Source organism: Anas platyrhynchos, chromosome 1, assembly GCF_047663525.1.
Source record: "Anas platyrhynchos isolate ZD024472 breed Pekin duck chromosome 1, IASCAAS_PekinDuck_T2T, whole genome shotgun sequence".
In the NCBI taxonomy this organism is placed as follows: Eukaryota; Metazoa; Chordata; class Aves; order Anseriformes; family Anatidae; genus Anas; species Anas platyrhynchos.
In genome coordinates this window covers 50,949,909-50,977,060 of record NC_092587.1, presented here as the reverse complement: position 1 = coordinate 50,977,060, position 27,152 = coordinate 50,949,909, and the positions used below count along the sequence as shown (strand labels likewise).

Here is a 27,152-nt window from a genome sequence, read left to right as displayed (position 1 = left end):
AATAGAGGATGTATCCAGAGCTCCCAAGAGATACCAAGAGAATCCCAGAAAAATTATTCACTTTTTGTCTATGAGTATGACTGTTACTGCTCCTATGACTAACTTTGTTTGATGTAACACTGACAGTGAATCCAGATCTTTATCTTCTATAGTGGTCTAATAACTGGATACCCATCCATAAAAACATCCATTACAGAGGGAGGAAAAACAAGTTTTCAGGTTTGTTCTCTTCAAGGAGATTGAGCCCACAAATCTCAAGACAACATCCTAGTCATGAGGCATTGGGAGTGTGAGCACTCACTGTTTTTACTGAAGCTGAAACATTGTTCATCTAGGCACATAACATTGTGGGGCAGATACAGAGAAAGAAAGAGGGAGATTTTTATTTTTATTTTTATTTTTTTTTTGCATAAGGGTTAGACCACTTAATGTAGAGACAGACAGAACTAAAATTCAAAGCCCTGAAATTTCTATGTATTTCATACTTGACTAACATTGTCCATGAATACATACATACATACTTACATAAAGAAATAATAATAGTAATAGTAATCATCATCAGCAGCAGCAGCAGCTAAACAGACTGCTTTTTTTTTTTTTGAGGATTATTTTTACACTAGGCAGGGCTGGGAACTAATTCCCAACAAAGCTGTACTGACCAGTGCCAGTGTCAGTGCAAATGCAGGGATGGAAACAGGGCAAAGAATTTGAAGACAGCAAGATAGTCTCTTTAGTAGTAAGGAGCTTTTATGCCACATGAAAGAGCAACCACAGTATGTGTTTCCTCTATTTACTGACTTGTACAGGAAAATTATGTAGTTATGATTTTCCTCTGTGCTCTTCCACCATTTATCCCCTTAAGGACTTATTTTGGTGATACAATTTCTGAATTAGCTGAATTGCATTCACATATTACCTTTCTGAACTTTAACAGCAACAGCAGCAGTGATTCATTTGCTGTGACGCAGTCCTGTGAAGCATACTGTCTCTGAATACTTTTTCTCTAAAAGTGCAGTGTCACATGACTCTAACCTTCTGACTTATTCAATGTATTTTAAAGTGTGGACTATGAATAAGGTATGTACATTATGGCATTATGTGAATGTTGTATTTATTTTTCTATGCCCTGTATAATCCTCTAGCTTCCTGTGTCCTCTAGTGTCCACCTATCAGCATTGCACAAATTAGCAGATAAAACAAATACTCGTTTCCATTTTCTTATCTCAAAACATTTTAAAATAGAACAAAAAACATTATATCCTATAGATTTTATCCTCTGCTCTTTCCAACATTCTTTATTAGATGATGTATTAATAATGATATTTCTATAATTATTCTTGTAAGCACTAACAGCATCTGTGGCGGTACGGCCAATTTTACGTATTATCTTCATGCACAACCATTTTATAACACAAATACATTAGGAACAATTTCAGATTCCATAGGTGACTTTATTTTGGATTTTCTGAATTGACTCTATAATATTAAAATGGCACCCAATTAATCTAGTTTATCTCTTTCAAGTTGTAAACACTATAAACTAGTGAAATGGTTCCCACTCAAACCAGAAAAAAATACAGGTAAATGACATCATTCTAGAGAACTTCAACATATAATGCCTACCTAGGAAAGGTAAGATGAATTAATGGGAATGTCTTACTTTCCACATAGTCATCCAGCTTTTGCTTGGCTGAATTTACCCAGATAATCACTGGGGAGTGGGGAGGGAAGGTTTGCATGAATAACTCTTTCAAGTGTAACAAACCAGTGAAATGTGAAGAGGTGTTTATTAGATCTGGATGGAATTCACTGTACTAGTGAAGAAACATCGTATATGGACTGAATAAAAGTATTTGTACATCTGCAGATGCCATTTCACACTTGCTGAAGTATTCTGTATTTCTGAAAATGTAGCTCTTGGAGGGAAGGAGGCACCCTGCTACCAACTTGACTTGATATTTCGGGAAGAATGCAGAGATCTTTGCCATTAAAAAGATGATTGGTAAGGATCAAAGGGCACACTAAATCAGGTGATATCATAGTAGGTATCTATCAGAGGCTTCCAGACCAAGAAGGTGAAGTCCACAAACCTTTCTGTAACTGGAGGAAGCCTCATGATTGCTGTCCTCTGCACTCAGGGGAACTCTAACCACCAGATGTCTATGTAAAGGGCAATACGGCTTGGTGCTAGTAATCCAGATTTCTGGAGTGTATTGATGATACTGTTTTTATGCAAGTCAAAGAGCCACTGCCTGTGGAGAAACCCACACAGGACCAGCTCAGGAAGGTTGGCACCCCCCAGGAGGGACCCCACACCAAAGCAGAGGAGTGACCGTGAAGGAGCAGTGGAAACAAAGCACCATGGACTGACGGCAGCCCCCACTCCCAGCCCCCCCGCGCCACTCAGGGGAGGGAAGAGGTGGAAGAGTTTCTCACCACTCCAGCCCACCAGCAACAGGTAATAAATTTTATTAATCTTCCTATGCTAAGTCTGTTTTGCCCACAACTATAATTGTAGAGTGATCCCCATATGCTTATCTCTACCCCTGAGGTACACTTTTTCATTTATCAGGGGCTCTCAGTGGGACTAGCTTTCTAAGAAGCCCCAACTTCCCTATTCTGAATTTATAACAGCAATCTCTCCTCCTTCTTCTGCTCCAGATATTCCTACTTAAAGTGGCCAGCCTAACCACATTTAAAACATATTCTCAAAGCCTGTCCCTGTTTAGGTTACAACACAGGTAGCTTTCCTTGCCTGCCAATCCTTTGTCTCTCTTCCTCTCCTGGAATTTTACACTGCAAAAACACCTTCTATTGCAAAGACACAACTTTGTTTCTCACAATTATGTGTTTTGTTTTCATGTTGAACATTGGATGTATGGAAAAAAATAAGTGAAAAATTGCTGTTATTATCCTACTCTGTATCACAGACTTATTCAAGGTAATGGGTCTACTTACCGATGAAAAAGCAGCTTCTGCTATTTTACCAGGTTATTGGGATTTTTAAATGCATTATTTGTTACAATGAAGTCAGTTTATTTTTATATTTTAGATTTATACTTATGAACTAAAATTCAAATTTTTGATCCCAGTTTTCTGAAGTAATCTGTAAACTGCAAAATGATTACTGAAAAATAAAACAAAACAATTTTTATTAATTTATTGGTTATTATTTAAAATCCTCCCCAGATTGTGTTCTCAGACTGAATTGCATCAGTAATACATTTAAAAACTCTCGATCCATCACAGACTTCAAGATAACAGATAGCTGCCATTCTTAAGCTGATAAACTGAAGATTGGCATGACAGACTGAGAGACTTCATCACTCTGTTTTTTAGATTTTTACTGGTGGCAGAAAAAGAGATACAAGTTTGAAATTCAAATGCAGTTCCAAGCACATTCTTCATCTCTGAACTGACACTTTTATTTTAAGTTCTCTAAATAAGAAATTTAGGCTGTGGCAGACACTTGGCATGGAAATTTTTTAGAGTAACTTAATAAAACTTACCAAATTCATAAGCATCAGAAAATGGATTGCTAAATGGCCAACAATAATTAACCATGTTTACCATAATTACCTACACTTGCCTGCATCAGTTTTCCTCAGGATATTCCAGCACCTAACTGCTCAGATGATAAAAAGTGTTTTAGGGTTTCAAGCTTACTCCACCTAAGCCACAGAAGCCATTTGATTAAAGAAATGGTATTCAGCAAGAAGGAACAATTTCTACTACAACACTTCCTGGAAAAGAACTTAGCGATATGGTTTAGTGGAGGACTTGTTAGTATTAGGTCAGAGGTTGGACTCGATGATCTTGAGGTCTCTTCCAACCTAGACAATTCTGTGATTCTGTAACTAGTCAGGGTCAAATATATATGACTCAGTGAAATTCCCAGAAATTAAATTGTACAAGAGCCCACAACAAAATAAAGACAGATTAGAAGAAAAAGTAAAGTTCTAAAGGAACATCAGCAAGACTTACTAAGTATGTTTCTTGACTGAATTCTTCTGTTTCAAGGTGCAGTATACTGTATAGTACTATTTATAATACTCTCAATGATATTCTGGAGACGCAGAAAATTAATATTCAGTTTTTCAGGAAGTTTTAACCACCACCTCGTACATGGCATGCTGCCACAGACTTTTGTAACATACTGTTATATCTATAACTATGAACAATAAGCAAACACATTATAGCCCAAATGTTAATATACTATTGATTACAATACATACAGTCCAATGGACATTTTAGTGGAAGTAATTTTGTTGATGTCACAGGCATGAATGAGATCTTCTTGCACCATAGCAATGCCCAGATATTCATCATTCATCTGATTCATCTGGCCAAATATTATTCTTTCTGATGTTTCTTAACAGCTGCATGGTTAGCTTGATCACAAATATCTAAAAAAGGAGAAATTATGAATTAAAAATAACAAAGAAAGTGTTGATGCTTGCTCATGACTGAGTCAATCTGACTGTTGACCTGGCTCCTATGAATGACAATGCAGAGGGATATAAAGGGGAATGATCAGCACGTGTGCCTGAAGACACAAGCTGGATTCTCTGCCTAGGAACAGACTTGCTATGTGACCTTGAGAAAATCACTTAGGCCCACATTACAGAACTATCTTGGAATCTATTCAAGTGGCACATAATTTAATAAATGCTTTGGTGCCCTATGAATCTTATCATTACCCTCTTGAATTGGCATAACAGTTCTTTCCAAACTGAAAAGAAAGTGTTTTAGATTGAACTGTACCTTGAAGATCATGAGATACTCATACTGTGCTAATGAGGATTAAGTGATTGTGTGTAACAAATATTTTCATCACTGATCTGGTCCACTCTATAGAATGCTTTTACTATATTCGTCTGTAGATAGTAGAGTACTCTGGGTACTACATAGAAGAGGTAAAATAGCTATACATATATCTTTGATTCTCTGAGTAAAAATAAACTAATCTCATTTTCAACCCCATGATTTTAGAAGCTATCAAAAGCATCCTTCTACCTGCTTGATGGCATTGAGCCTTCAGGCTGTGAAGAAATTTTTGTTACCATTATTCCTTTTTATCCAATAAAATTTTCTCATAGATATGTGGGGAGAGAGGTTTCATGATTTTGTACTCTTTGTTTTAGCACATTCATGGGCTAGGCTCTGTCTAAATACAGAAAAGAAAAAAAAAAAAAAGTCTTCCATTCCACAGAACTTTTATTCTCTTAACCATTTCCTGTCCTGTCTTTACAAAGCAGTTTGTTTTCACAAGTCAGGTTGAACATTTCATTCAACAAACTTTGGACACCTCCATCCGTGATGGTGCTTGAATATGAGAGTTGGGGGGAGTGGGGTGTCAATAAACAGTGCAAGATCTTATTTCTAATTAAAATTGATGGAAAGCTTTAAAAAAAATCAGATTTATTATTTTTTTTTGGCTTAAAAATAATCTTACCTGTGTAATTAGCAGGCTGATGTTAATTCCAGTTAAGATCAAAACATTATTTTCAAACCATGTATCTAAATATCTTTCACATCCCTAAGCAAGAACAGATTTCAAGAAAAATCACTTTGACTTTTGAATTCCCATTGCATATTTATAAGAACATGCTGTTAGAATACATGGCATAAAACTTTCTGCAGGTTGAGTTCTGATATTTACTTGCCAGAAATCAAATACAATAGTAATGTATACTACAGAGATAGCTATAAAGTTTTTTAAATGATCTAAACTAAGCAGGTTGTTCTAAAGTAAATCTGTAAATTTTGTATGGAAATGTACCAGAGCTTGTGACTTAATAAAAAGGGATTTATTTTTTTTTATTTTTTTTATTTTTTGTATAGCTAAGAGATTACTTTAAAAGTAGATGAAGTAGATGAAAGTATATGTTCAAGTTTTCAGGAACCTTTTGCGTCCTGATGCAAATTTTGCAGATTACAGTCTATGCTTATTATGGTGTTTATTTTAAGAACTTATAAATTATTATATAGCATAAAATAGATATAAATATAATAAAATTTTCTTATAAATATATAATAATTATTATTAACAATAATATTAATTATTATATATTATAATAATAATATAATAATAGTTGTAGTAGTAGTAGTAGTAGTAGTAGTAGTAGTAGTATTGTTCCTGTAACCTATACCTTGAAATGATCTTTTAAAGACAAGGAACAGTCAAAATTACAAAATTCCAAACTGATGAGTGAAGGAAGAGAAGAGATGTCATTTGGCAACATGCTTTCTATTAATTACAGTCCTGAACTGCCCATTGAATTCGTGTTTCCATTGGACAGTCCTATTAATACTGGAGAGCTTTTGTTACAAGAGTATGCTTCTTGCTCCACATTTCTCTTATCAGGTGATAATAACCTATGCAAATTGGTCCCTTTGTAAATGCCAACATGAACTGGTCCTGGGCAACACATCGCATATTTCAATGTCTAGCTCATTTCTCTTACTGTATACTGAAGATGCTTTGGAAACAAATAATGCAAACAGGTGAAGTAATTGTTGTAATTCTATAAATAATGAATAATAATTACAAGTGGAAAAGGCGCTATATGCTTTTTATATATTGTCACTTTCCATTATCATTATTGATTTGTACAGCATTGATTTTTGAATGCCAGGATGCTTACTACTTCATAAACCGTTAGTAAATATCCCTGATACTGATTCTCTGATATTCACTTCTCTTTTCTTAAAGTATCCTTAATATAAAATTGCCTACATGACTGACACCTAATGAGTAAAAAAAAAAAAAGGTTTCAGTGATAAGTGACAAACTAATGAACATTACTAATATTTTCATATTTGGAAAAAGTGTTTTCAATATTTTTTCCAAAATCCATCTGGTAGCAAAATTTATATTCTTCAAGACAAGTTTTGTTTGTTTGTTTGTTTGTTTTTGTTTTGTTTTTGTTGTTTTATGTCTTACCATACTGTAAGTTGAATTCCTTGGAACATCACAAAACCATTCCTTCAGACTAGATTTGGTGCATGAACATGGGATCTGAGTACTACTTTCCTTGTTTTTATTCTTTTCCCACTGTGTGACATCATATCTTCCACAGCATTCCATCTAGAATATAAATCCCATAATTTGTAATTCCAGTACCTATAAAGCTCTTGCGTTCCTTCACATAGAGGAACTTTCACCCCAACCAGTGCCATATTTGATTTAGTTGATTAAATTAGATAGATATTTTTCCTCTATTTTAAGTAGAGAGAGGCTTCTGCAAAGGATAATTTAACCTTGTGTACATATAGTTTGCAAAGACATACACTGGAAGGTTAAGAAGGGTAGGTTCTTAAAATACAGCTTTGAAAAGAACATTCTTTTAGACACTAAAATGATTCTAGTATACATGTAAATAGAAAAAAAAAAAAAAAAGAAACATTAAATTTTATCAATTACCCTTAACTTTTGCAAACACTGCAGTTTACAATGTTCACAGGTATTTTCAGTGCAGAAACTGTGTAAGCAATTAAGTAAAGTAAGGGCAAGCTCACTGGTAAGTACAGCAAAAGAAGAAAGAATACTATGTTATTGGAAAAATATAATGAATGATGTTCCACAATGAATTCAATAAATACAGACATATTTTATAAAACACATTAAAAAATAATATATATATATATATATATATATAAACAACACTGTTTTACTCTGACCTAGGAACCTAAATAAGGATTGGAATTTGAAATGCTTTTCATTATTCCTTTCTCACTTCTAAGGTCATTTTAAAAAATGAAAGGATTTGCAAAAATCATTTGTTCTTAGCAAGAGGAGATCTTTAGAAAGTCTCCCTATTCAAATCTGTATTTTTGTAGGAATTTATCTCATGTGCAAACACAGCTCAGATATTAAACACTAAACATATACTGTGTGCTGTTCAAAAGTGTCAGCTAACATTTCCCAAGAATATGACACAATATCAGTAAAACTAAACCACAGCAGATCAAAGCATAAAATAACTTGGAGAACAGAATTCTTGCCATGTAGGAAATTCCAGCAATTTTTCATTCTGAATCAGAATGAAATTTCAGAAATGTCTGTGTTGTTTGTTTGTTTGTTTTGTTGTTGTTTGTGCTTTTGTTTGTTTTGTTTTTAATGAAAAGTCTGTCATACATACAATATCCCAAGTTGGAAGGGATCCACAAGGGTCATTGAGTCCAACTCAACCCACATTCATTCTGCAACCATGAGAGGACTGACAGTGTAATTTTCAGCACAGAAGACTGCTAAACAAAAATATCTCCTTGTAGTGTTTTGAAGAATCAGTCCAGAATATTCTACTTTTAAATTTTGAATAAATAAATAAATAAATATTAAATAGATAACTTAGCTAGAACTGTCATTTTTATATAAAAGTTTCGGTTTAAAAAATCACCCTACAATTTTAGTTTCAAAAATCACCAGCTTAACCAGTACTTCATATTTTACGAAGAATAAGTTAAAACTAGTTCTTTAATAATACTCTTAAGCTTTTTTTTTTTTTTCCTCATGGTGGAAATAAATAACACATGACCTGGGGAAGGCAGTATTTCATTCAAAAGCATGATTAAAGTTCATCTTCATCTTGGCTGATTTGTTATCATTTTATTTGGCTTAGACATCAACAGTGAAATATCTACAGGACTCTGAGAACTGCCAAAACATAAACAAGCCCATCAAGTACTTCCTAGGTTATGAAGCTTTGCTGAAATCTGTGAGCCCATAACAGCTCATTGAAGCTGAGCTCAAGTATGAGCCAGAATATAATCCAACTGTACCATTGACATAATGAGGTGACCATTAATCACTATAGAAATCCTGAATCCAATGAGAAAAGACTTGGTTTTCAAAGAACAGATTTTAAATGTACATTACAAATGCATTCCATAATCTTGAGTCTAGGTGTACATGCTTTGTGAGTTATCTGGAATCATAAATTATATTCAACATTTGTCAAGAACCATGTAACTCATCTCTGCAGGAAGTCATATTAAGGGACTCACAGCTGATCTATAAAAATGTATTAAACCATGCTAAACTGTAAAGCTGTAGTGTTTGTAACTAGAAGCTCACAGTTCAGAATTAATTTGAAGACAGGTCAAAAACTTTGTTAACAATTTCTAAAATAATTGATCCCATAAAAATGCTTAAAAGGACTTCTTCTGAAAAAGGAACCAAATTACATGCTGCCAGGCCACAGAAATGATTATGATTAACAGTTAAATGTGTGTGCTGAAAGTATTGATTTGCAAGCTAATTTGAGGCTTTAAGCATTATTTCTAAAAGGCTCACTGAAAGGCAGAATCTATCTATTCAGATACCCTCGCAGTAGGAGCTCTGCTTTGACCTCATAACATTGCTACTTGCCAATGGTTCAGGTCAGCCTTCAGATATAAACAGACCATGTGTTTTATATTATCACACACTGCTGAAGATGTTAGGAAACTCATACATTTCTTCAGCTGCTGTAAAGTTCAGTGACTAGAACTGCTTCTGCTTCTACATACACGGACAGCCTGACATATGGCTAATCTCATCCATGCCACTGTAACAGCAAGGAATCTGCACACTCTCCCAACCCCCACCACATATTACCAGCAGATCCTGAAAAAGGAATCCTTTATTAATGGTGTGTATTTATTATATTTGTTAAGTCAATTCTGATTGGTGATATTTTATCTGTGAATTTTTTTCTCCTTACATTGTGCTGCACAGCATTCAGAATGTTCCACTCGAGTTCCTTCTCAGCCAGACTCTTATTTCCATATTCAGAAATAACTTCATCAATTCTCTTGTTCCATTGATGATGAACCTGTTCATAAATATTTATAGCATTTGTTACATGCATATTGATGACTGTGGATGGATAATCCTTGATCTTTTCCTGATATTCAGATTTCTTCATGGTCAATTGCAAGCAGTATCACTTCAACCAATTTGCTAAATATGATCTAAGACATGTCATAGCCATTGGACTAATAGTAAAGTTGAAAGCAGAAGGGGAAGAAAAGTGACCCAAAGCACATACACAGTGCAGGCAGACACAAGGCGACTAGCCCAAATGGAGTCAGAAAAGCCAGGGAACACAGTTTAGATGCACATTAGCTGTACTGAAATAGTAAATATTGTCTATCATATTTGTTAATAAGCACAGTTCCACATAATAATAAGCAGGGGAAAAAAATGGATTCGATACCTAATGTGATGCAAACTTGTGTAAGAACAAGTTTTGTGCTTATTTGGCCTGGATATGTATTGCTTTGAGGTAGAGGAGTTAGCAGCTCATGTTGGCCCTAGATCAAGAATCTTTGTAGAGACTGTTAAAGTATACCTTCAACAGTCATTGAAGTAGATAAGCTGATCACAAAGAGTGTGATTATACAGAGTGTAGCGGGGAATAGATGCATGTGAGAACTCCTAGACCATCGAAAGGTTTGATTACAAAATCAAATAACAACAAAAGGCTTCTCCAATTCATTCCAATTGCTACAGCCATTTAACAGCAAAGTTTAAAAGCTGGCACAGTGAATGATGATGTTTCTATCATTTATTATACTTCAGCAGCACTTTAATTATGGTAGAGATCTAGTGGCATTACAGTTGATGCAAAATAAATTTAACTGCAATCTTTCAACCAATTTTCCTAGCACAACTGACTCCAGACTGCATCATTCCTGACAGTTCAAATCTTTCAATATATAAAAATACAATATAAAACTGGGAGGACTCCATCATTATAAGTTAACATTTAATGAAGAAATCTTGATTATACATATTCACTTGGATGGAGAAAAGCTATTTGTGCTGTGCTGAACAGCAGTGGGATTTAGAGAACCTCATAAAGTTTATGAGACCAGTGTCATGGGGTTTTTCTCAAACCACAGATTGTTGAATTGCAGAAGAGGGAAAAGGCCTCCTGTACCTTACAAATTTGGTACAGATTCCATTCATTACTGTGAGGAGTGCCTAAACTACTGGTATTGTTATTTATTGAAAAATGAATGACTGAACAAAGTTTTAAGGAAGTACAGTTACTAGTGATAGCAGCTATGTTTGTATTTGTTATCGCTTTCTCTTGTTAAAAGCAAAGGTAAATATTCAATGTAATAGATCTCTATTTGGATATCAAAAAGACTCAAACAAGAAAAATCATAGTATTCATAATTCATTAGTATACTTTAAATGTCATGATACCAATAACTTCTATCAATTGCAAAATGGACTATTATTATATGATACTTGACATATTATCATATCATAATTACACTATATTATATTTGATATATGATAATATTATTATATGATAATATTATTATATGATAATAGACTATCATCTGCTAGCAGACATGGATTGGCATCTGATACTTTCTCCTAAGTCTGCTAATGTCCAGGAAAGAGGGACTTTTTTGGTCATTCCTCAAAATCATAGAAAAATGTAATAATAAAAATCTATCCCTGTATCCCTGCCACTGATGATTCTACATTCCTGAACAGGAAGAGTATGTTTTGTGGAAAATCAGAACAGGAAGAATTGGAAATGTTATTTCCATGTATTCCCTTGTACAACTATTCAACCATGCTGAATTTCTCAAATTGTTTTCCAAGTCCTCTGCTATGCCTGGTGGACATGTAGAATGTTCATGTTCAAACTAAAAGTGATATAGAATGCAGTGCAGACTATTTATTTATTTATTTTTAAATCAACTGCAAGAAAGTATTTTGAAATTAACTGCAGTCCCATGTAGCAATTTATTTACATACCACTTCTTTCTTCAGAAATACCAGCACTGGCATTGTGATCTGGGTGACAAATACCAGGACTTGAAAACACATATACTAAAAAATAAAAATAGAAATAAATTATGGATTATGGATAAATGTAATATTGAATAAGTAAGCAGTGCATAAAGTATTCCAGAAGCTCCTTCATGACTATTACACAGTTTTACACAGTTTTTCCAACAAAAGTAAAATATTTCTTTTCTTGAAAGCCCTCAGAAAATGACATCATAGTTACTGCATTTTTGACTGAGTCAGGCTTCAAGTAAAGCACAACTCAGTGTTTTGGGGTTGATGACAAAGCCACAACTTCCATGGAAGTGAAGAACAAAATATATTGGTAAGCAGCAAGCAGCTTTGATCCAGTGAAGAAAACTCTTCTTTCATTATTTCCTTTTTGAATTATCATGGTGAGACCTAACAAGAACTCCTTTAAACTAGAGGGTGCAAAACAAAACAATAATTTCATGGATTTTATTCATTTTCAATGCGACCAAATTCTCATCCACATTGTTTAATTCATGGAAGTTAGAAATTAGACATTTCTGTCTCTATCATCATCTAATAGATTGTGAGGCAAACAGTAAATGTCTAGGGTAATAGCCAAAAGGAACAAGATTCCTGGGTTCCTGTCACTGCTGTGCCCATTGATACTTGTAGTGCTTAGCACATGACTTGATATAAAAGTTCTCTGAGTTCTCTGCTTCAGCATAGTCTAAAAGAGATTGTTCAAAAATTGTGATAATAAACAAAAGAGAAGGGAAAAATGTAATCAAAGTGATCATAAGAATGCATAGTTAAAATATAATTTTGCAGAAATGAAAATGTCTTTCCCTTAGAAAGCATGAATAATATAGAAATATGAAGTATACCTGCAGGTCTACAGAGGTAACAGCTGTTCCTGTTTTGTTTAAATTCTGCTTTTTAATCATACTGTCCTTTTTGATATTACAGCCACACTGCAGACACTTGTACCTTCAACCTGCAATATTTTGGGGTAAGCTTTTCTTTACTTCTTCAGCACATCCCAGCATGTGAGCATATACTGAGAGATAGTTACTCTCAGTAAGTTCAATGCCAAATTAATTTTAAAGCTCCTAGTTTAATAAATACAAAAATCTTTGCTTCAACAAAATGCAATTGTTTTTCTCACTGAAAACATTCATGCAGTGATATCAGATTTGATCTGATTTGTTTGGAGCCAGGATTTTATAAAAAAATATCTAACAGCCGATTATAGAAACACTGGAAAACATCAGTACAGGATCACACAGGTTTCACTCACATTTTCACATATTTTACTAGAAAGCTGGAGTCTGGTTTTCACTTACTGTAGCTAGTAGACATTTGGTTTCTTGAACGCTTCCAATGAATCCCATGGCTGATGTAAAAGTAATAAGAGATCCAGCTCCAAGTAACATAAAAGAAATATATGACACTGGTTGGTTTTCACCTGAAGAAACTGTAACACAGGGCATTCACATTGTCAATTCAATTTATTCAATACTTCTACTTAAAAAACTTACTCCAGAAAAAAACAATAAACCTTTGCAATTCCATTAATGAAAAGATGGAACTACCCATAATGAGAACAGAGAACAATTAAAAGTTATAGATGTTTTAGTTTTAGTTACAGTTTTTGTTCACTAAAAATTATTATGACATACAAATCCTGTGTGGACACAGAATTCTCATTTAATTGACTCCATTCCATTGCTATCCTCCTTCTTTGTGACTGGCCACTTTTCCCTTTCCATTTTACTTCGTTTTGATGTAAAATTTTTTTTTACTGATATTCTTACTGATATAGAAAGTAGCAGGTGTTCTCATTGCTCCCATCTCAAATGTTTCATCTCACAGTTTCCTCATTGGAAGGGTGCACTGGTGCTCCTTGGCATAATCAAGAAAGACAGCTCCTTAAGAGGACAGCTATTGTTATGTGGCTCAAAACTTACTTCTCTGTGAAATAATTTGATAGATGCTCTGAGAAAATGGAGAGCACAAGTGCCAACTGGTGTTTATTCCAGCCAAATACCCACTTAAATAATATTGCCAAATGCTGGCCAAATGCATTCTGAAATTATATAAAGAAAAGATAAATAGAGCTGATTTATATTTCAGTGATTCTTCTACAAGCCATACAGCAAGTGAGATAAATTGTATAAATTGTACTCATATATAAATTATAGATGTACAAATACATACTATATTTTCTCTTATTTTAATAATCATATTATCTAATGGTGGAAAATATACACAACAGAATAAATAAACTATACATTTCAGTTCAACACTGCCACCTTGTGAAAAAAAAAAAAAAATCACTATATTGATGCATCTTAGAATTATTTGGAAAACAAAAACAAGAACAACAACAACAACAACAACAAAAAAAACACAACTATTTATACTCACACAACACACTGAATAAATTGTTTCTGTCAAATAAAAGCCACAAGCCAAATGTCAAAAGCATAATACCCAGAGCCTGGAAAACAAACAAACAAACAAACAAACAAACAAAAAACAAGGATTAATTTTTTAAATTCAAACCATTTTTAAATAATTAATTTGAAGTTGCTAAATAAGAAAAAAAAAACTTTTTTTTACCAAGAAAATTCCATTGAAGACATTTAAGTAATATTTCCATGCTAATACTTTATTTCTTGTTTTCATTTTTCTGTTTTCTGTTTTGAATTGTAGCTGAAAATATAATCATATATTCAGTCAATATGAAACATATAACTAAGCCTATCAATTACTAAGGGATTTATTTCCTTCAGATACTGCTTTAGAAATTTAAACAGTCACCTGATACATTGAACAAAAAAAGATCAGCAGAAGTATCAACATGGTATCTGGTCTCAATTGCCTCTAATGTTATATTGTGCACTTTAAAAACAAACAAACAAACGAACAAACAAAAAACAACACTTTTTTATTAACTATTGAAGACATTTGGAGGCAACATGTATACAGAAAGATTTATATTGAAGAGCAAGCAAGAATTACAAAGGCTGTCATACACTTGTCCCAGAACTGCTGAATACACTATTAACTATTATATAGTTAACTATTTATTAATGATGCTAAGCAAAATTAAGATGGTGAAGCAGTAAAAATACAAGCTCCCTTCATCTACACATCTTGATTCAAAGTTTGTTGAAAACAGCAGATAAAGACTAATGATTTCAGTAAGATCCAGCGCACAATTCTAGCACAGGTCTCTAGCACATGAGACCTGTCAAACGATGTAACTAGCTCTTGTGTCCTAACTCCTTAGTATGATTTTCATTTTAGAAGTGAATCTCTCAGTCATCCCCACTTACTTCTAATCACGTGGAATGTAATGGGATGTGAAAAGTTGAATTTCTTTCAAAGGAAATCAAGAGATGCACTCTGTCATCAGTCAGATATGGGCACTCAGTGGAAGGACAAGCCTAGACCGTGACCATAGCAACCTGCCTTTAAATACATATAAAATGTACATTAGGACCCATGTACCACCTGAATCACTCCACTGATCAGATTAGTATGCTGCTGTACTTGCAAACATAAACAAAACCTTAGGGAAACCACATAAGCATTGATGTTTTGAGCATACTCCAGGATAGTTGAGCAGGAAAGACCCTCAGCACTGTAAAGTCCCTGATGAAAGACTTCTATTTCTAAATATCATCATTATTATTATTATCATTATTGGATAACATATGTTAGTGTTAGGTCAGAGGTTGGACTTGATGATCTTCCAACCTAGACAATTTTGTGATTCTGTGATTATGGGTCTATCAAGATTCTTGCACTGAGAGTGAAACTCATACATTTGCCCCCCACCAGTTCCTTTTCACCTGTCTTGTATCTTCTGTAGACATACTCCAGCATTCTGGTCTGTCTGGCTTGGTGACAGAAGCTGAAAAGAGTCCAAGAGCAGTGTTAAGAGATGGCTTCTGCAATGGCAGCCCACTGGGACTGTCCTGCTCCTCTCACTTGTACGGTAGGCAGGCACACAAACATGCACAGACTTGTGTGCATAACCAGCATGTGCATTCTCTTTGGGAAGTATTTTCTAATCCAAAGGCATGTGTTTAAAATGAATTCTGCAAGGTTCTTGTCTTTTGTCTGAATTACTGCAGATTGATTACTGTTTGATTGTAAAATCAAAGAAAATGATACAGATGAAGCTTTTATGGTCAAAAACTATCCTGCATTATTACTAATATTACGTACAAAACGTTATATACATATCAAATCCGTTGACTAGAACAAAAGATTCAGCAAACACCATGTTTTCTTTTCTTGGTAAGATTCTCATTGCCTGCATTATAAAAATATAGTTGCTGAATCACAAAACAAAGAAATCTAAAAGATTCTCAAACAAACTTCACATTGGGCTTGGGTCTATAATACACCATGTAAACTTACAAACAATATTAGACAAATTAGGTAAATGTTTTTTGCATTTTTCCTGAAGAAGATCCACTGCTTTTAATTAAATTAAATTTCCTAAGAATTTTCAAAGCTGGAAGTATTGAAACATTGTCATGGTGCACTGTTCTAATGAATAAAAAGAAAAAAGGTTACAAACTGAATGTGAAAACAGGTATCTGAAATTGTTCTCTTGTAATAATTATGTGGTTGCAATTCTTTATTTTGAGATACCTTAACAGTAATTCAATTTCTCTTAAATCATTTATCTGGAAAATATAAACATTATCTTTATAAAATTATATACACTTTAATTTCAATGGCTACAAGAAAATCTTTACCACCTCTGAATATTTCTGTCTTACCTTTGGGAGCACAATTTCATAATGATATGTTTCTTCCTTATTTATGCGCATTGTAACGACATATTTACCCTATGGATGTTTTCTTCTGTTTATCATCCATTATTTCCTGGTTGCAGAAGGCAGGCCTACAGAAACTTCTTTTTTTGTTGGTAAAGTTGTTGGCCAAATGCAGGAAACAAAGTTCTGTGGTTCAGTCACCATGATCACAACAGAACTCACATTACAAAACAAGTATCAAGTGTGCATTCAACTTACTGCTTGAAAATTCTTTTTAACATGATTATCCTGAGAAGTTTACTGGTTTACATGAGTCTGCAAAGAATCAGACCAAATGGATGAGTTTTCATAGCTTTAAGATTTGAATATCATAGTGATCCGTAACACTGGTAAGAAAAAGTTTGATGCCCTTGAATCCAGTATCTTGAGTTTAACTGACATAGGTCTTTCAGAAAGGTACTCAGTCTATTTTAAAGATACTGGGAGCTGGAAGAATTTTCTGTGCAAAATCTGTCTAACTTTCAGCTCTCGTTTCCATGTTATACATGTCTCTGCTCCTTGGCATTCCTAACCAAGCATTAGGAACAAACTGTAAATACTTCCCTGTAAATACGACTCTGAACACTAGAACTATATTGTCTGTACTCTCCCTGACCTAAATTACTTCTGCTTGATGGAATGACATGGATGTGCTGGGTCTGGCAGGCATGGAGTTAATTTTCCCTGAAGCAGCCCATACAGTGCTGTGCTCTGCACTTGCAGCTAGAACAGCCCTGGTATCACATCAGTGTTTTGTCTGTTGCTGAGCAGTGCTGGCACAGCACCAAGACTTCCTCCAAACCCCACAAAGCCAGTAGGCTGGGTGTGGGCAAGAAGTGGGGAGAGGACATCACTAGGGCAGCTGACCTAAACCAACCAAGGGGATATTCCCTACCATATGGTATACCACTCAGCAATAAAAGGTGGGAAAGGGGAAAGAGCGGGATGGGCTCTCGTTATGAAGATATCTGTCATCTCCAACAACCACTATGCGTATTGAGGTCCTGCTTCCCAGGACATGGCCAAACACCGCTTGTTGATTGGAAGTAGGGATTTCTTTTTCTCTCCGTGATTCCGCGCAGCCTTTGCTTTTGTTTTATTTTCCTTTTCCCTTTAATTATTAAATTATTATCTCAATCTGTAAGCCTTTTTTTTCTTTTTCTTTTCTTTTTTTTTCTTTCCAGCATACTGTCTTATGCTCTTCTGAGAGGAAATGAGAGAGCAGTTCTTGTGGAACTAAGCTGTCAAAAACCACCCCAGTGGACTCCTGAATTCTGTGACTGGATGTTTTCTCCAGCTCTCAAGTAATTTGTATGCAAGCTTTTATTTTTTTTTCTTTTCTTTTTTTTTTTTCTATCAATTTTTTTTTTTTTTTTAACCTCAACCTCGGCCTCAACCGGTGAGCCAGGCCAGCGTCCCCAACCAAGGTGGGACCCCAGCACAACACCTCTGAAGCGCAGCTGTCTGACTGGTCTCATTTGCCGTATCGATAGAGTTCTCAAGATAAAATGGAAGGAAAAATACAAACTGAAATTCGTCTTTGCTAAACTTTTTTTTTTTTTTTTTTTTGTCTTTGGTCTGCTTTTATTCTAATTTATTCTCAAAACCAAGTTCCTGTCCACGATTATAAAAACAACGACACGACGGAAATGGTGGCGGGGTGTTTCGTCCCTCGCAGACGACCCCGGCACGGCTGAATTCCGAGGGGGTGCCCCCACACCCTGGGCGCGAATCGCCGAATGCTGGCGAAGTTTGGGCCCTCCCGCTTGTCTTCCGAGCGTCTGTTTCCCGTTGCCGTGGTGACGCTCCCAGGGCAGCGGCGGCGTTGCGGCGCTCTCGCCTATTGCCGCAGTTCGTGGCTGCGGGACCTCCAGGTGGAGGGCCGATCGGCCTGCCTCCGCGGCGACCGGGAAGGTGTTGGCTCCGGTAGAAGGGTGGCTGCACGAGGAGTGAGTAGCCACTCGGAGCAGGTCGCGGAGACCCGCGGGCAACGAGTGCGCAGAGGGGCGGACTACAGCTCCCAGCATGTAGAGGGGTGGCTCGCTCCCCCGCCCTCCCGTGGAGCAGCGGCGGCAGTTGGCAGGTGCTCTTCCGCGGTGCCCTCTGGGAGTTGTAGTATCGGGGAGGCTGAGGCGCGCTCAGCGTGTCCCATCCGTCCCATCCCCGGCGAGCGGCGGGGATGCTCGGTGCCTGCGAAGGAGCGGGCGTGAGCTGCTTCCCCTCCCCGAGCTTAGGGTTGGACTATGCTCCAGACATTCTCTTACCACAAACTAACGTTTTTCTTACATTTTGCTTGTTTACTCAGTAGTCTGAAGTGTTCAGAACAAAGTTATGCTATTTCTTTTCATATTCTAAGTCTAATGTTCAATATCTATATCTCAATAAATTTGTGCTAAATGAGCACCCTCTTTACTTTGGTTCATGCAGTTCTAGAAGTTGATATTTTCTTTGTGTAGCTTTGAAAGCAGATAACATGCTATGGAAAGCAGAACGTCAGAAGACATTGAAAGAATTGAAAAAGAAATAGAAATCGAATTAGATGGAATCAGTGTTTCTTCCTTTGAAGCGGATGATCCTAACGCAGAGGTATCAGAGAAAGCTTTGAGTGACTCTGACACAGTAAGTATTTTATGAGCTTTTATTTATGCTTGAAAGTAATACAGGCTTCAGGAGGCCTGACTAGTGAATGAACTTTTTCCTGACATACCAAGCCTGAGGATTTCTCCTCAGAAGCAGTCTAAGTAGTACGGCTTCGTGAAAAATGTAACCTTCAGTGGTGACAAGAAAATAAAAGAGATGAGCATCAACATTCTGCTTAAGTGAGAAAACAGTCCATTTTCCCCACTCCTTGCAAAGACTTTTGAAATTTGAAATTTTGAAATTTTTGAAATTTGAATAGAAAGTATCTATGTAATAAAGTAATTTGAAACATCTGGTGTATATGCATACTGTAAATGTTTATATCACCAATTTTGAAATTGATTTGTTTTTTGAAAGAGTTGTAATATCTTTATGAAGAAGATTCTATGTGTCATGTGTATTGGTTAATTTTTACCTTGATGCTTTTCTTAATTTCTTGGTCCAAGCTGGTTACAAAGAAAATGTTAATTGAACAATGTTTCTGGTGATAGCAGAAGATAAGTAACTAATATGTGTTCTGATTTTATTTTAATTAAAATGTAAGTAAAAATGAAAATTATTGATTGTTGATTGGATGACAAGGCAATGGGAAGAGTGGGAATTCCCAGTACAGAAACTGGGAAAAATTTTGGTAGCAGCTACTAGTAAATTTTCATCAGTGCTTTAAAGGAGAAGTCTGTAGGAGTCGACATTCTTGTATATTATGTATTTACATATAGTTGTGGCAGTCAGTTGAAAATGTAGAATTTATGTGAAACATCATGCTTTTCTAGATTTCAGATGACTTGCCTGAATTGATTGTCTCCTACTTAGACTTCATAAAAAACAGAAATCAAGATGCTGAAAATGTTATACTGCAAGACTTAGAAGATGATGAAACTACAGGTAAGCAGGGATCAGAGTTAAAATACGTATGCACCTCATATTGCCCATGGAAGTTATATTATCAATATACAATCATCAGTAAAACAATACAAGCTTTTAAGTAGAACAGGTAGTGAAACCTATACAAACTTTTAAGTAGAGCAAGTAGTGAAACCTATCGCATCAGCTTCTGAAAGCATACTGAATCTCTAGAAATAGAATCATGCAATGCTGTCTTCTCAGGTTAACCTTTCAGTATGAATTTATTTTTTTCCTAAAAGTTCATCTGATGCTAATCTATAGATCAAGGCAAGTTATGGGATCATTTTCTGAAACAGGACCTAGGCCAGGTTCTTCACGAGAATCTGAGATGCAGTCACTATGAGCTGAAATTAAAAGCGCAGATACAATTGAGCCCCAAAGGATGTTTAAAATCTGTCTGTAGAGATATTCAAGCCATCACTGAATGAAAAGGCTTTGTAATTGGGACCAATCTTCCGGTGCCTGCTGTGTGACTGAAGCCAAGCTCGTAGTTATATTAGACACCTGGAATTGTCTGGTCCGTTTTAGTTATTCACAGCATCATGGGTTTCAAAATTATTTAGTGTAGTGGTCTTTGTGAACAAAAGTTCAATGTTGTCTCTACGGTTTGGTATTTGGGGAATGTTTCTTTTCATCCTTTTTGTAATAGGCAGTTATTCTTTTTCATTACTTTTGCATTTTTTTGTCAGTTTTTGACCTGTCTGTTTTAAGTTCTCCTGTATTTTTCTACCCAGCCTATGTTCCACCATTTTATGCTGTAGAATTTTTTTGCAGATAGTTTGCACACATTAGGTTCGTACAGAATCATTGTGCGTGTTCCAGTTACATGTATCTGCTGCTTTTAATCTGTAAGAGTGACTCCCACATATGTTTGATCAATGCTTTGTGGTTTTGTTTTTTTTTAAAGAAAAAAAGTAAAGAAAAAAATATGCTTTATTTCTTTATAATGTAAGCTTAGTGTAAGTACACTAAGCAGTGTAGCTAGAGCAGAACTGGGTACTGCTACGCGATTTCTCTCAGTGTACTAGATTATATATTTTTATTCTTTAGGTAACAATTATGACATAGTTCCTTGCCATGCTTCAGATCACTTGTCAGAGTTGGCTGCTGAATATAAAGAAGATCTTGAAAAAAATAAAGAAAGGGTATTCTCTATTTAATTTAATTAATATTTATAGTGAACAAAGTTCTATTCATTAATTTAGATAATTTAAGCTCGGTTAGTTGGCCTCCTGAAGAGACATAGATGTGTTAAGTTTTATTCCTATTAGACTAACCATATGGTATTGAGTTTGTGTATGTTATTCTTCAGAATTGGGATTCAATTGTAATACACCGTATCTATAAGATTTAAAATTTGGAATCAATTTTCTTTATCAGTGCTTGAAATGCTGAGCACAAAAATCAACAAAATTAAAACAAACAAACAACTAAATAATCCTTTGCTATTGATTCCCAGAATATTATCTTAATAGTATTAGAATAGTTTTAAACTTCTCTAACCTTATTATTTTTATGATGACTGGAGGATGTAATCTTGTACCTAATATATCTCGTTATTTTATAGGAAATGTTAACATAATAAAACCTGTAACTTTCAAGGACAAATCAAGAGTTATGAACTTCATATTTTAATGGTATTAAAGTGAATACCTTGCTGAAGTTTGTAGAAAAACACAAACGTGTGTTTAATTTAATCACTTTTAATTTGTTATAATTATAATTTTTATAATTATAACATTATAATTTTATATTTTATAAATATAAAATATAAAATAAATATCTAAATAAATATCTAAAAATCTAGAAATATCTAATATAAATATAAAAGTGCTCTTTTATAATGTGAGCACTTTTTGTGAAGAAGAATTATTATTCTCAGAGGAACATTGTTTAAAACAGCAAGATTGCTGTAGTGTTTTTTTTTCTAATTACTATAACTTCAGCTGTATTACAAATATATCCCAAGTATATATATATACATATATATATATATATTGTAATATATATATATATATTACAAGTATATCCCAAGCAAAAATAAGCAGGAATAGATTACTTCTTGCAAATAAAAAATAAATAAATGGAAAAAAAATACAGCAAACCTTGTTTCAAATAGACAACTTAAAAATTTAGTAAGTAACTAGTTCTTTGGCTATGTCTAGAACAGCACTGATGCATAAATGTAGTGCTTACTTCCACAGAAAGTAAAACAAAAAATAAAACAAATGCAAAACACATATTTTTCCAGTTCAAAATGCAAAATACATTTTAAAAAATAATAATATTATATATAAACAATGCTGCACAAAATACTGTGATTTTGGGGAATTGCTCCAGTATTTCTTACTCTGGAAAACAATTTTTGACTGATGTGCTTGCATTACTCAGTTTTTAAGGATGCTATTCATCAGAAAGTTTGATATTATTATACTTGTCATATGATGGGAAGATTATTCTTGTTCTGGAGGATTTTAATAATGTTCTGTTTTAAATTTCATTGCTTGTTTATTAATGACAATATTAAACCCTATTAGGTATTATTTGAAATTGAAAATGAAGATTTGCAGATTGCTACAACACCTAGGTATAACAGTCAGTCCACCAATGAAGAAGTGGTCACTGATGACCATTTTGTTGCAGGTAAGCAAATGCATTATTTGTTTGTGTTGATCTTTAGCATCATATCACTATTTTCTGCTTTTCTGTTTTCATGAGCATCATAATATTCTTTGTAAAGAATTTAATGTTACAATATGCAACAGACTTCAGGGATTGGATGTACATGACATATTCTTGTGCTTTTATCTAATTTAAGGATCACAATACAATCTTTCTTTTCAATGTCTTAATAGAAACCTGTTTCAAAAAATACTACCCCAGAATGATTGAAATAATTATTAAAAAAAATAAATACAAGTGATAGCTGGATTGGCAGCACTAAGCATGTTGTGCTTTGGCTGCAACTTGTTTTATTTTTTATAGTCTCATTGCAATGTTTCCCTTCACCATGGCCATTGTATATTTTGGGGTAGAGTGGATCAGTTATAAAAAAAAACAAAAAAAAAACAACAACCAAATAAAAAAAACTTCTGATAGCCACAGAAGGCATTTATCCTGAAGCCAATGTGTAATCCTGATATATGCATTGGTGGAATAGGCATGATTGTGGCAGAATCTGAGGTTGCAATAGTAAGTGTACATCATGATTATACATCATGACATCACTAATAGAAAAGACTTGTAGTTCCAATTTCCATGGGGATATACATTGCTGGCTATATCAGCACAAGATCGTTTTTGTTGTATTTTCTTGTTAATGCATAAGTACCATTTATTCTTCTCCAATGCATAAGTACTATTTATTCTCTTCTTGAATTATTAAATTAAATTAAATGTTTGCTTGGTTGATTTCAAATTTGTAGCTGATGTTGAAATGGGCATAAGCGTTACTTACCCTGAAATAGAAGAAAAATATAGACAAGAATTTGAGCAGTGGGAGAAAAGACAAAGTGAGCTTGAAGATGAGAAGAGGAAAAAGTGGAAAGCTGAGAGGGAAGCACAGGAAAAAGAGAATGAAGAAGAACATGCCAGAAGGGTGCAGCGTCTGGAGGAATTTGAGGCTGAAAGAATGGAGTTAGAGCTTCTGCACAAGGTAATTAATGATACTTAAGCCAATATGTTGTTGCTGCCTAGATTAATTGAATTCAAGATTTAGTGCAAAAAAAGAGTATTATCACAAAGTCTATGACCATCCTAAACTATCAGCTTGTGTTCTTGTGATACCAAAGGAAGGCATAAGACGTAAGTACCATCATCTGTTGGGATTCCTTTTTTTTTTTTTTCTTTTCTGTTTTCTTTGATAAACAGTGAATTGATTTACTGTGTTAAATAGTAAATTATTCTTTAGGCTTTGCCTGTACTGAATTTTTACTATATGATACCAGCGAAAGTACTGGAAATGTGCTAAATTACTCACAAACAGTGGTCGCAGTGCCTTATTGGAAAATACTTTTGACCTCTACCCCTGATTTCATGTTTTAGATAAAAAATCTGAATCTTGAAGTAATCTGAACAAAAATCATTCAATTTAGCTCAGGTTGTTCTTCATCTGGGTACAAGTTCCCATACTCCCTTTTCTTGTCTATGTCTGGAAGGCTGAGTCAAAGTTCATCTACTGAGTTCCATCAAAACAGAATATGACTCCCATTTTGACTTGTTTATCTCTTTGGTCGGTTTAGGTCAGCGGCCCTGGTGGTGTCCCCTCCCTACTTCTTGCCCACCTCCAGCCTACTGGCTTTGGTGGGGGGGATAAGGGGGTGGGGGGTGGGGTGGAGGGAGGGGTTAGAGGAAGTCTTGTTGCTGCCAGCACTGCTCAGCAATAGACAAAACATTGGTGTGGTATCAGGGCAAAGTACAGTACTGTATGGGTCACTACAGGGAAAGTTAACTTCCTGCCAGCCAGACCCAGTACATTCACTGAACAAAATTCCTGTTTGAAAGATTGTAGGATTATCAGTAACATACCATCACAGAGTGATTTTTCATGCTACTTTCAGAACTTCTGTTTCTGTTCTGTTGCTGTAATGTACCTGTTCTTTGAATGTTCATTTCATTACCATGGTTTTCATTTTCAATAATAGGGCAAAATTTGAAGTAGTACAATATAGAGGAAGGTGGCAGTTGTTTGGGCCAAATACCAAGACACTAACTCTCTGATGTTACGCATCTTTCAGTACATGACCAACTGTGCTATTATTGATCAGAGTGTTAGTTTTATTTTGAGACTCACACACCTGAGTTTCTCATCTGAATTCAGACATTCACTGAAGTGGATGATTGTAAAGTCAAGTTATGGGAGTTTGAAGAGAGGATGTTTTGTACAATAAGTTTTATACAGTGTTTATTTTAATTGATTTATTGTACAGAAACAACAAACTGTGATGGAAGATGAGTTACAGAAGGAAAAGAAAGCTTGGAGAGACAAAATAATGCAACATGAGGTAAGGTTGTACAATGAGATTTTGTCAAATACTGTGAAGCTACTGTCATATTTGAGAACGAATGTTATTCTGTAACAGTTAATAAACCAGATGCTGTTTATTAATAGTAAAACTATGCTAATACATGTCTTATTTCAAAAGTGTTTGAAGTCCTTCCCAGTTGTTGTTTTGTCATAGGAATTGATCATGAAGCTACAGTTGCAAATGGAAGAGGAGAAAAAGGCCTCTGAAGAGCAGAAAGAAAAAGAAAGAAAACGCCTGGCAGAACAAAGGAATACAGCGGCTGTGAAAATCCAAGCTAGATTCAGAACACTTTTAGTCCATAAAAAATATGGTCCTATCTTAAAAGAGTGGAAAGATAAAATACAAAAGGCAAAGAAAACACAAGAAGAAATTGAGAGAGAAGTTAAGGTAAAAGAGGAAAAAATGAAAAGGCAAATGGAAGAAAGGAGTCAAAAAAAAGAAGAGGAAAAAAGGAGACGAGGAGAACTAGAAAGAGAGAAATATTTGGAACAGGTAAGGAGGCGTGAGGAATATGAGAAAAAGAAAGCAAGTCTGAGACTTGAAAGAGAAAAACAGCTGCAAATAAGAAGAGAAGAACAGAGAAGATCAAGAGAAAAAATAGCAAAAGCCATGATGACTGAAACTGGAGAAGACAACAAAGAAAGCATAAAAGAGGAACAGACAGAAAATAGGAAAGTAATAATAGAAGAGAAAAAGGAACTAAAAAAGCAAATAGAGGAACAAAAAGAAAAACAGACTGAACTGATGGATGAAACAAATAATTGGATGATTCCTACAGAAGGAAAATTGACACCAACAAATATGCTGAGCTCTGAGAAGAAGGAAGACTCTTCTCAAGTAAATAATGAAAACATATATATGAATTCAGTAATAGGCATAGAAGAAAATTACTCACAAACTGGGGAACTTGATAAAGCTTCAAGTATGAACACTTTGAAGCATGAATCTGTTAATTTTGGAGCTACTGACATGGTAGGAAATACACACAGCAATTCATCAAATACCCAGTCAAATGCTGGTAATAGAGAAGTCAAAGATAAAATTTATCAGTCTGGAACAACAAAGAAATCTGTGTTTCTAGTGGAAGATGCTAATAAGGAAGTCAGGGAGATCTGGGACAGAATTCAAGAGGTCACTGATCATTCCAATAAACTAATTCTGCCTGATGATATTGAAAAAAAGAGAATAAATTGGATGAACACATGTAAATCATGGTCTAAAATATATGAGGGAAACAAAAGAAAGAAATCGAATATTAAAAAACGACCAAGGAAAACTTCAGTTAGCAAGATGCCTCCATTAAGTATACAGAAGATAATGCATAGTGGCCCTTGGAGTACTCTGCAGCAGGTAACTATACAGATTTAGAATGAAATGGGAAGTTAAGCTTTCACTACATTTTGGTATTTTTAGTTTTTGTGTGTGTCATTGTTGTTTGTTTTGGTTTGGTTTGTTTGTTTTTTACAGCAGAATGCTGTTTTGGAAGAATAGAAAATTATTGTTGGGTAGGATGTAGTGGGAGTTGTTCCTCTGCACAAATGCAAGATAAGGGCAATGAGAATGATGTTTGAGTTCCTGTGAGCACAGTGGAGCAGACTGATGTGTCTTCAGATGACTGACAGCATCTTAAGACTGTAAATGGCAGGAGCTTCCAGCTCCTATCTTCAGCTAAACTAAAATGGTTTTGCCGTTGTATAAGGCTCTGTATTTCATCTCTTGCTCATTTATCTTCAGCGTTTTGAGAAGACTATAGCCTCTTCCAGAAGCAAGACATTGCTGATCAGCTTACAGATGGTGTTTTGCTGTAAAGAACACCTGTTGCTTTCCAGCACTGAGTATCCCTGTATGCTTACTTTGTGCTCTCCTTTTCACATCTAGTCTGAGATGACATACCGGACTACACACTCTTTCTGACTGAACTATTTTCATCTGTTCTTGCACACTCTCTCTTTATGTATGGTAGCATGA

The 27,152-nt window shown here is 34.9% G+C and overlaps 2 protein-coding genes across 8 annotated transcripts in view; one reads left to right on the top strand and one right to left on the bottom strand.

The window, feature by feature from the left end:
- Positions 1 to 1,737: 1,737 nt before the first annotated feature.
- On the bottom strand, positions 1,738 to 15,897 carry TSPAN19 (tetraspanin 19). Its single transcript, XM_072033052.1, has 9 exons — positions 15,115 to 15,897; positions 14,396 to 14,488; positions 14,201 to 14,273; positions 13,117 to 13,247; positions 11,768 to 11,842; positions 9,708 to 9,818; positions 6,947 to 7,090; positions 5,456 to 5,539; positions 1,738 to 4,406 (listed from the first exon to the last, which is right to left on the bottom strand). Exons 2-9 carry the CDS (start codon positions 14,459 to 14,461, stop codon positions 4,326 to 4,328), a joined length of 765 nt encoding a protein of 254 aa, XP_071889153.1. The 5' UTR covers positions 14,462 to 14,488; positions 15,115 to 15,897; the 3' UTR covers positions 1,738 to 4,325.
- Positions 15,898 to 17,457: 1,560 nt separating this feature from the next.
- The window catches only part of LRRIQ1 (leucine rich repeats and IQ motif containing 1), a 117,179-nt gene continuing 107,484 nt past the window's right edge, over positions 17,458 to 27,152 (top strand). For 2 of the 7 annotated variants that reach the window (XM_038173132.2, XM_072037002.1), the window contains exons 1-9: positions 17,458 to 17,657; positions 17,796 to 18,694; positions 19,068 to 19,230; positions 20,025 to 20,136; positions 21,208 to 21,302; positions 22,695 to 22,800; positions 23,583 to 23,812; positions 25,086 to 25,160; positions 25,338 to 26,534. In XM_038173132.2, coding sequence (XP_038029060.2) covers positions 19,090 to 19,230; positions 20,025 to 20,136; positions 21,208 to 21,302; positions 22,695 to 22,800; positions 23,583 to 23,812; positions 25,086 to 25,160; positions 25,338 to 26,534 — 1,956 coding nt within the window. In that variant the 5' untranslated portion in view covers positions 17,458 to 17,657; positions 17,796 to 18,694; positions 19,068 to 19,089. Of the gene's footprint in view, positions 18,695 to 19,067; positions 19,231 to 20,024; positions 20,137 to 21,207; positions 21,303 to 22,694; positions 22,801 to 23,582; positions 23,813 to 25,085; positions 25,161 to 25,337; positions 26,535 to 27,152 lie in introns of those variants that run through there. The other 5 variants (XM_072037005.1, XM_072037015.1, XM_072037022.1 and 2 more) reach the window with 5 other exon arrangements.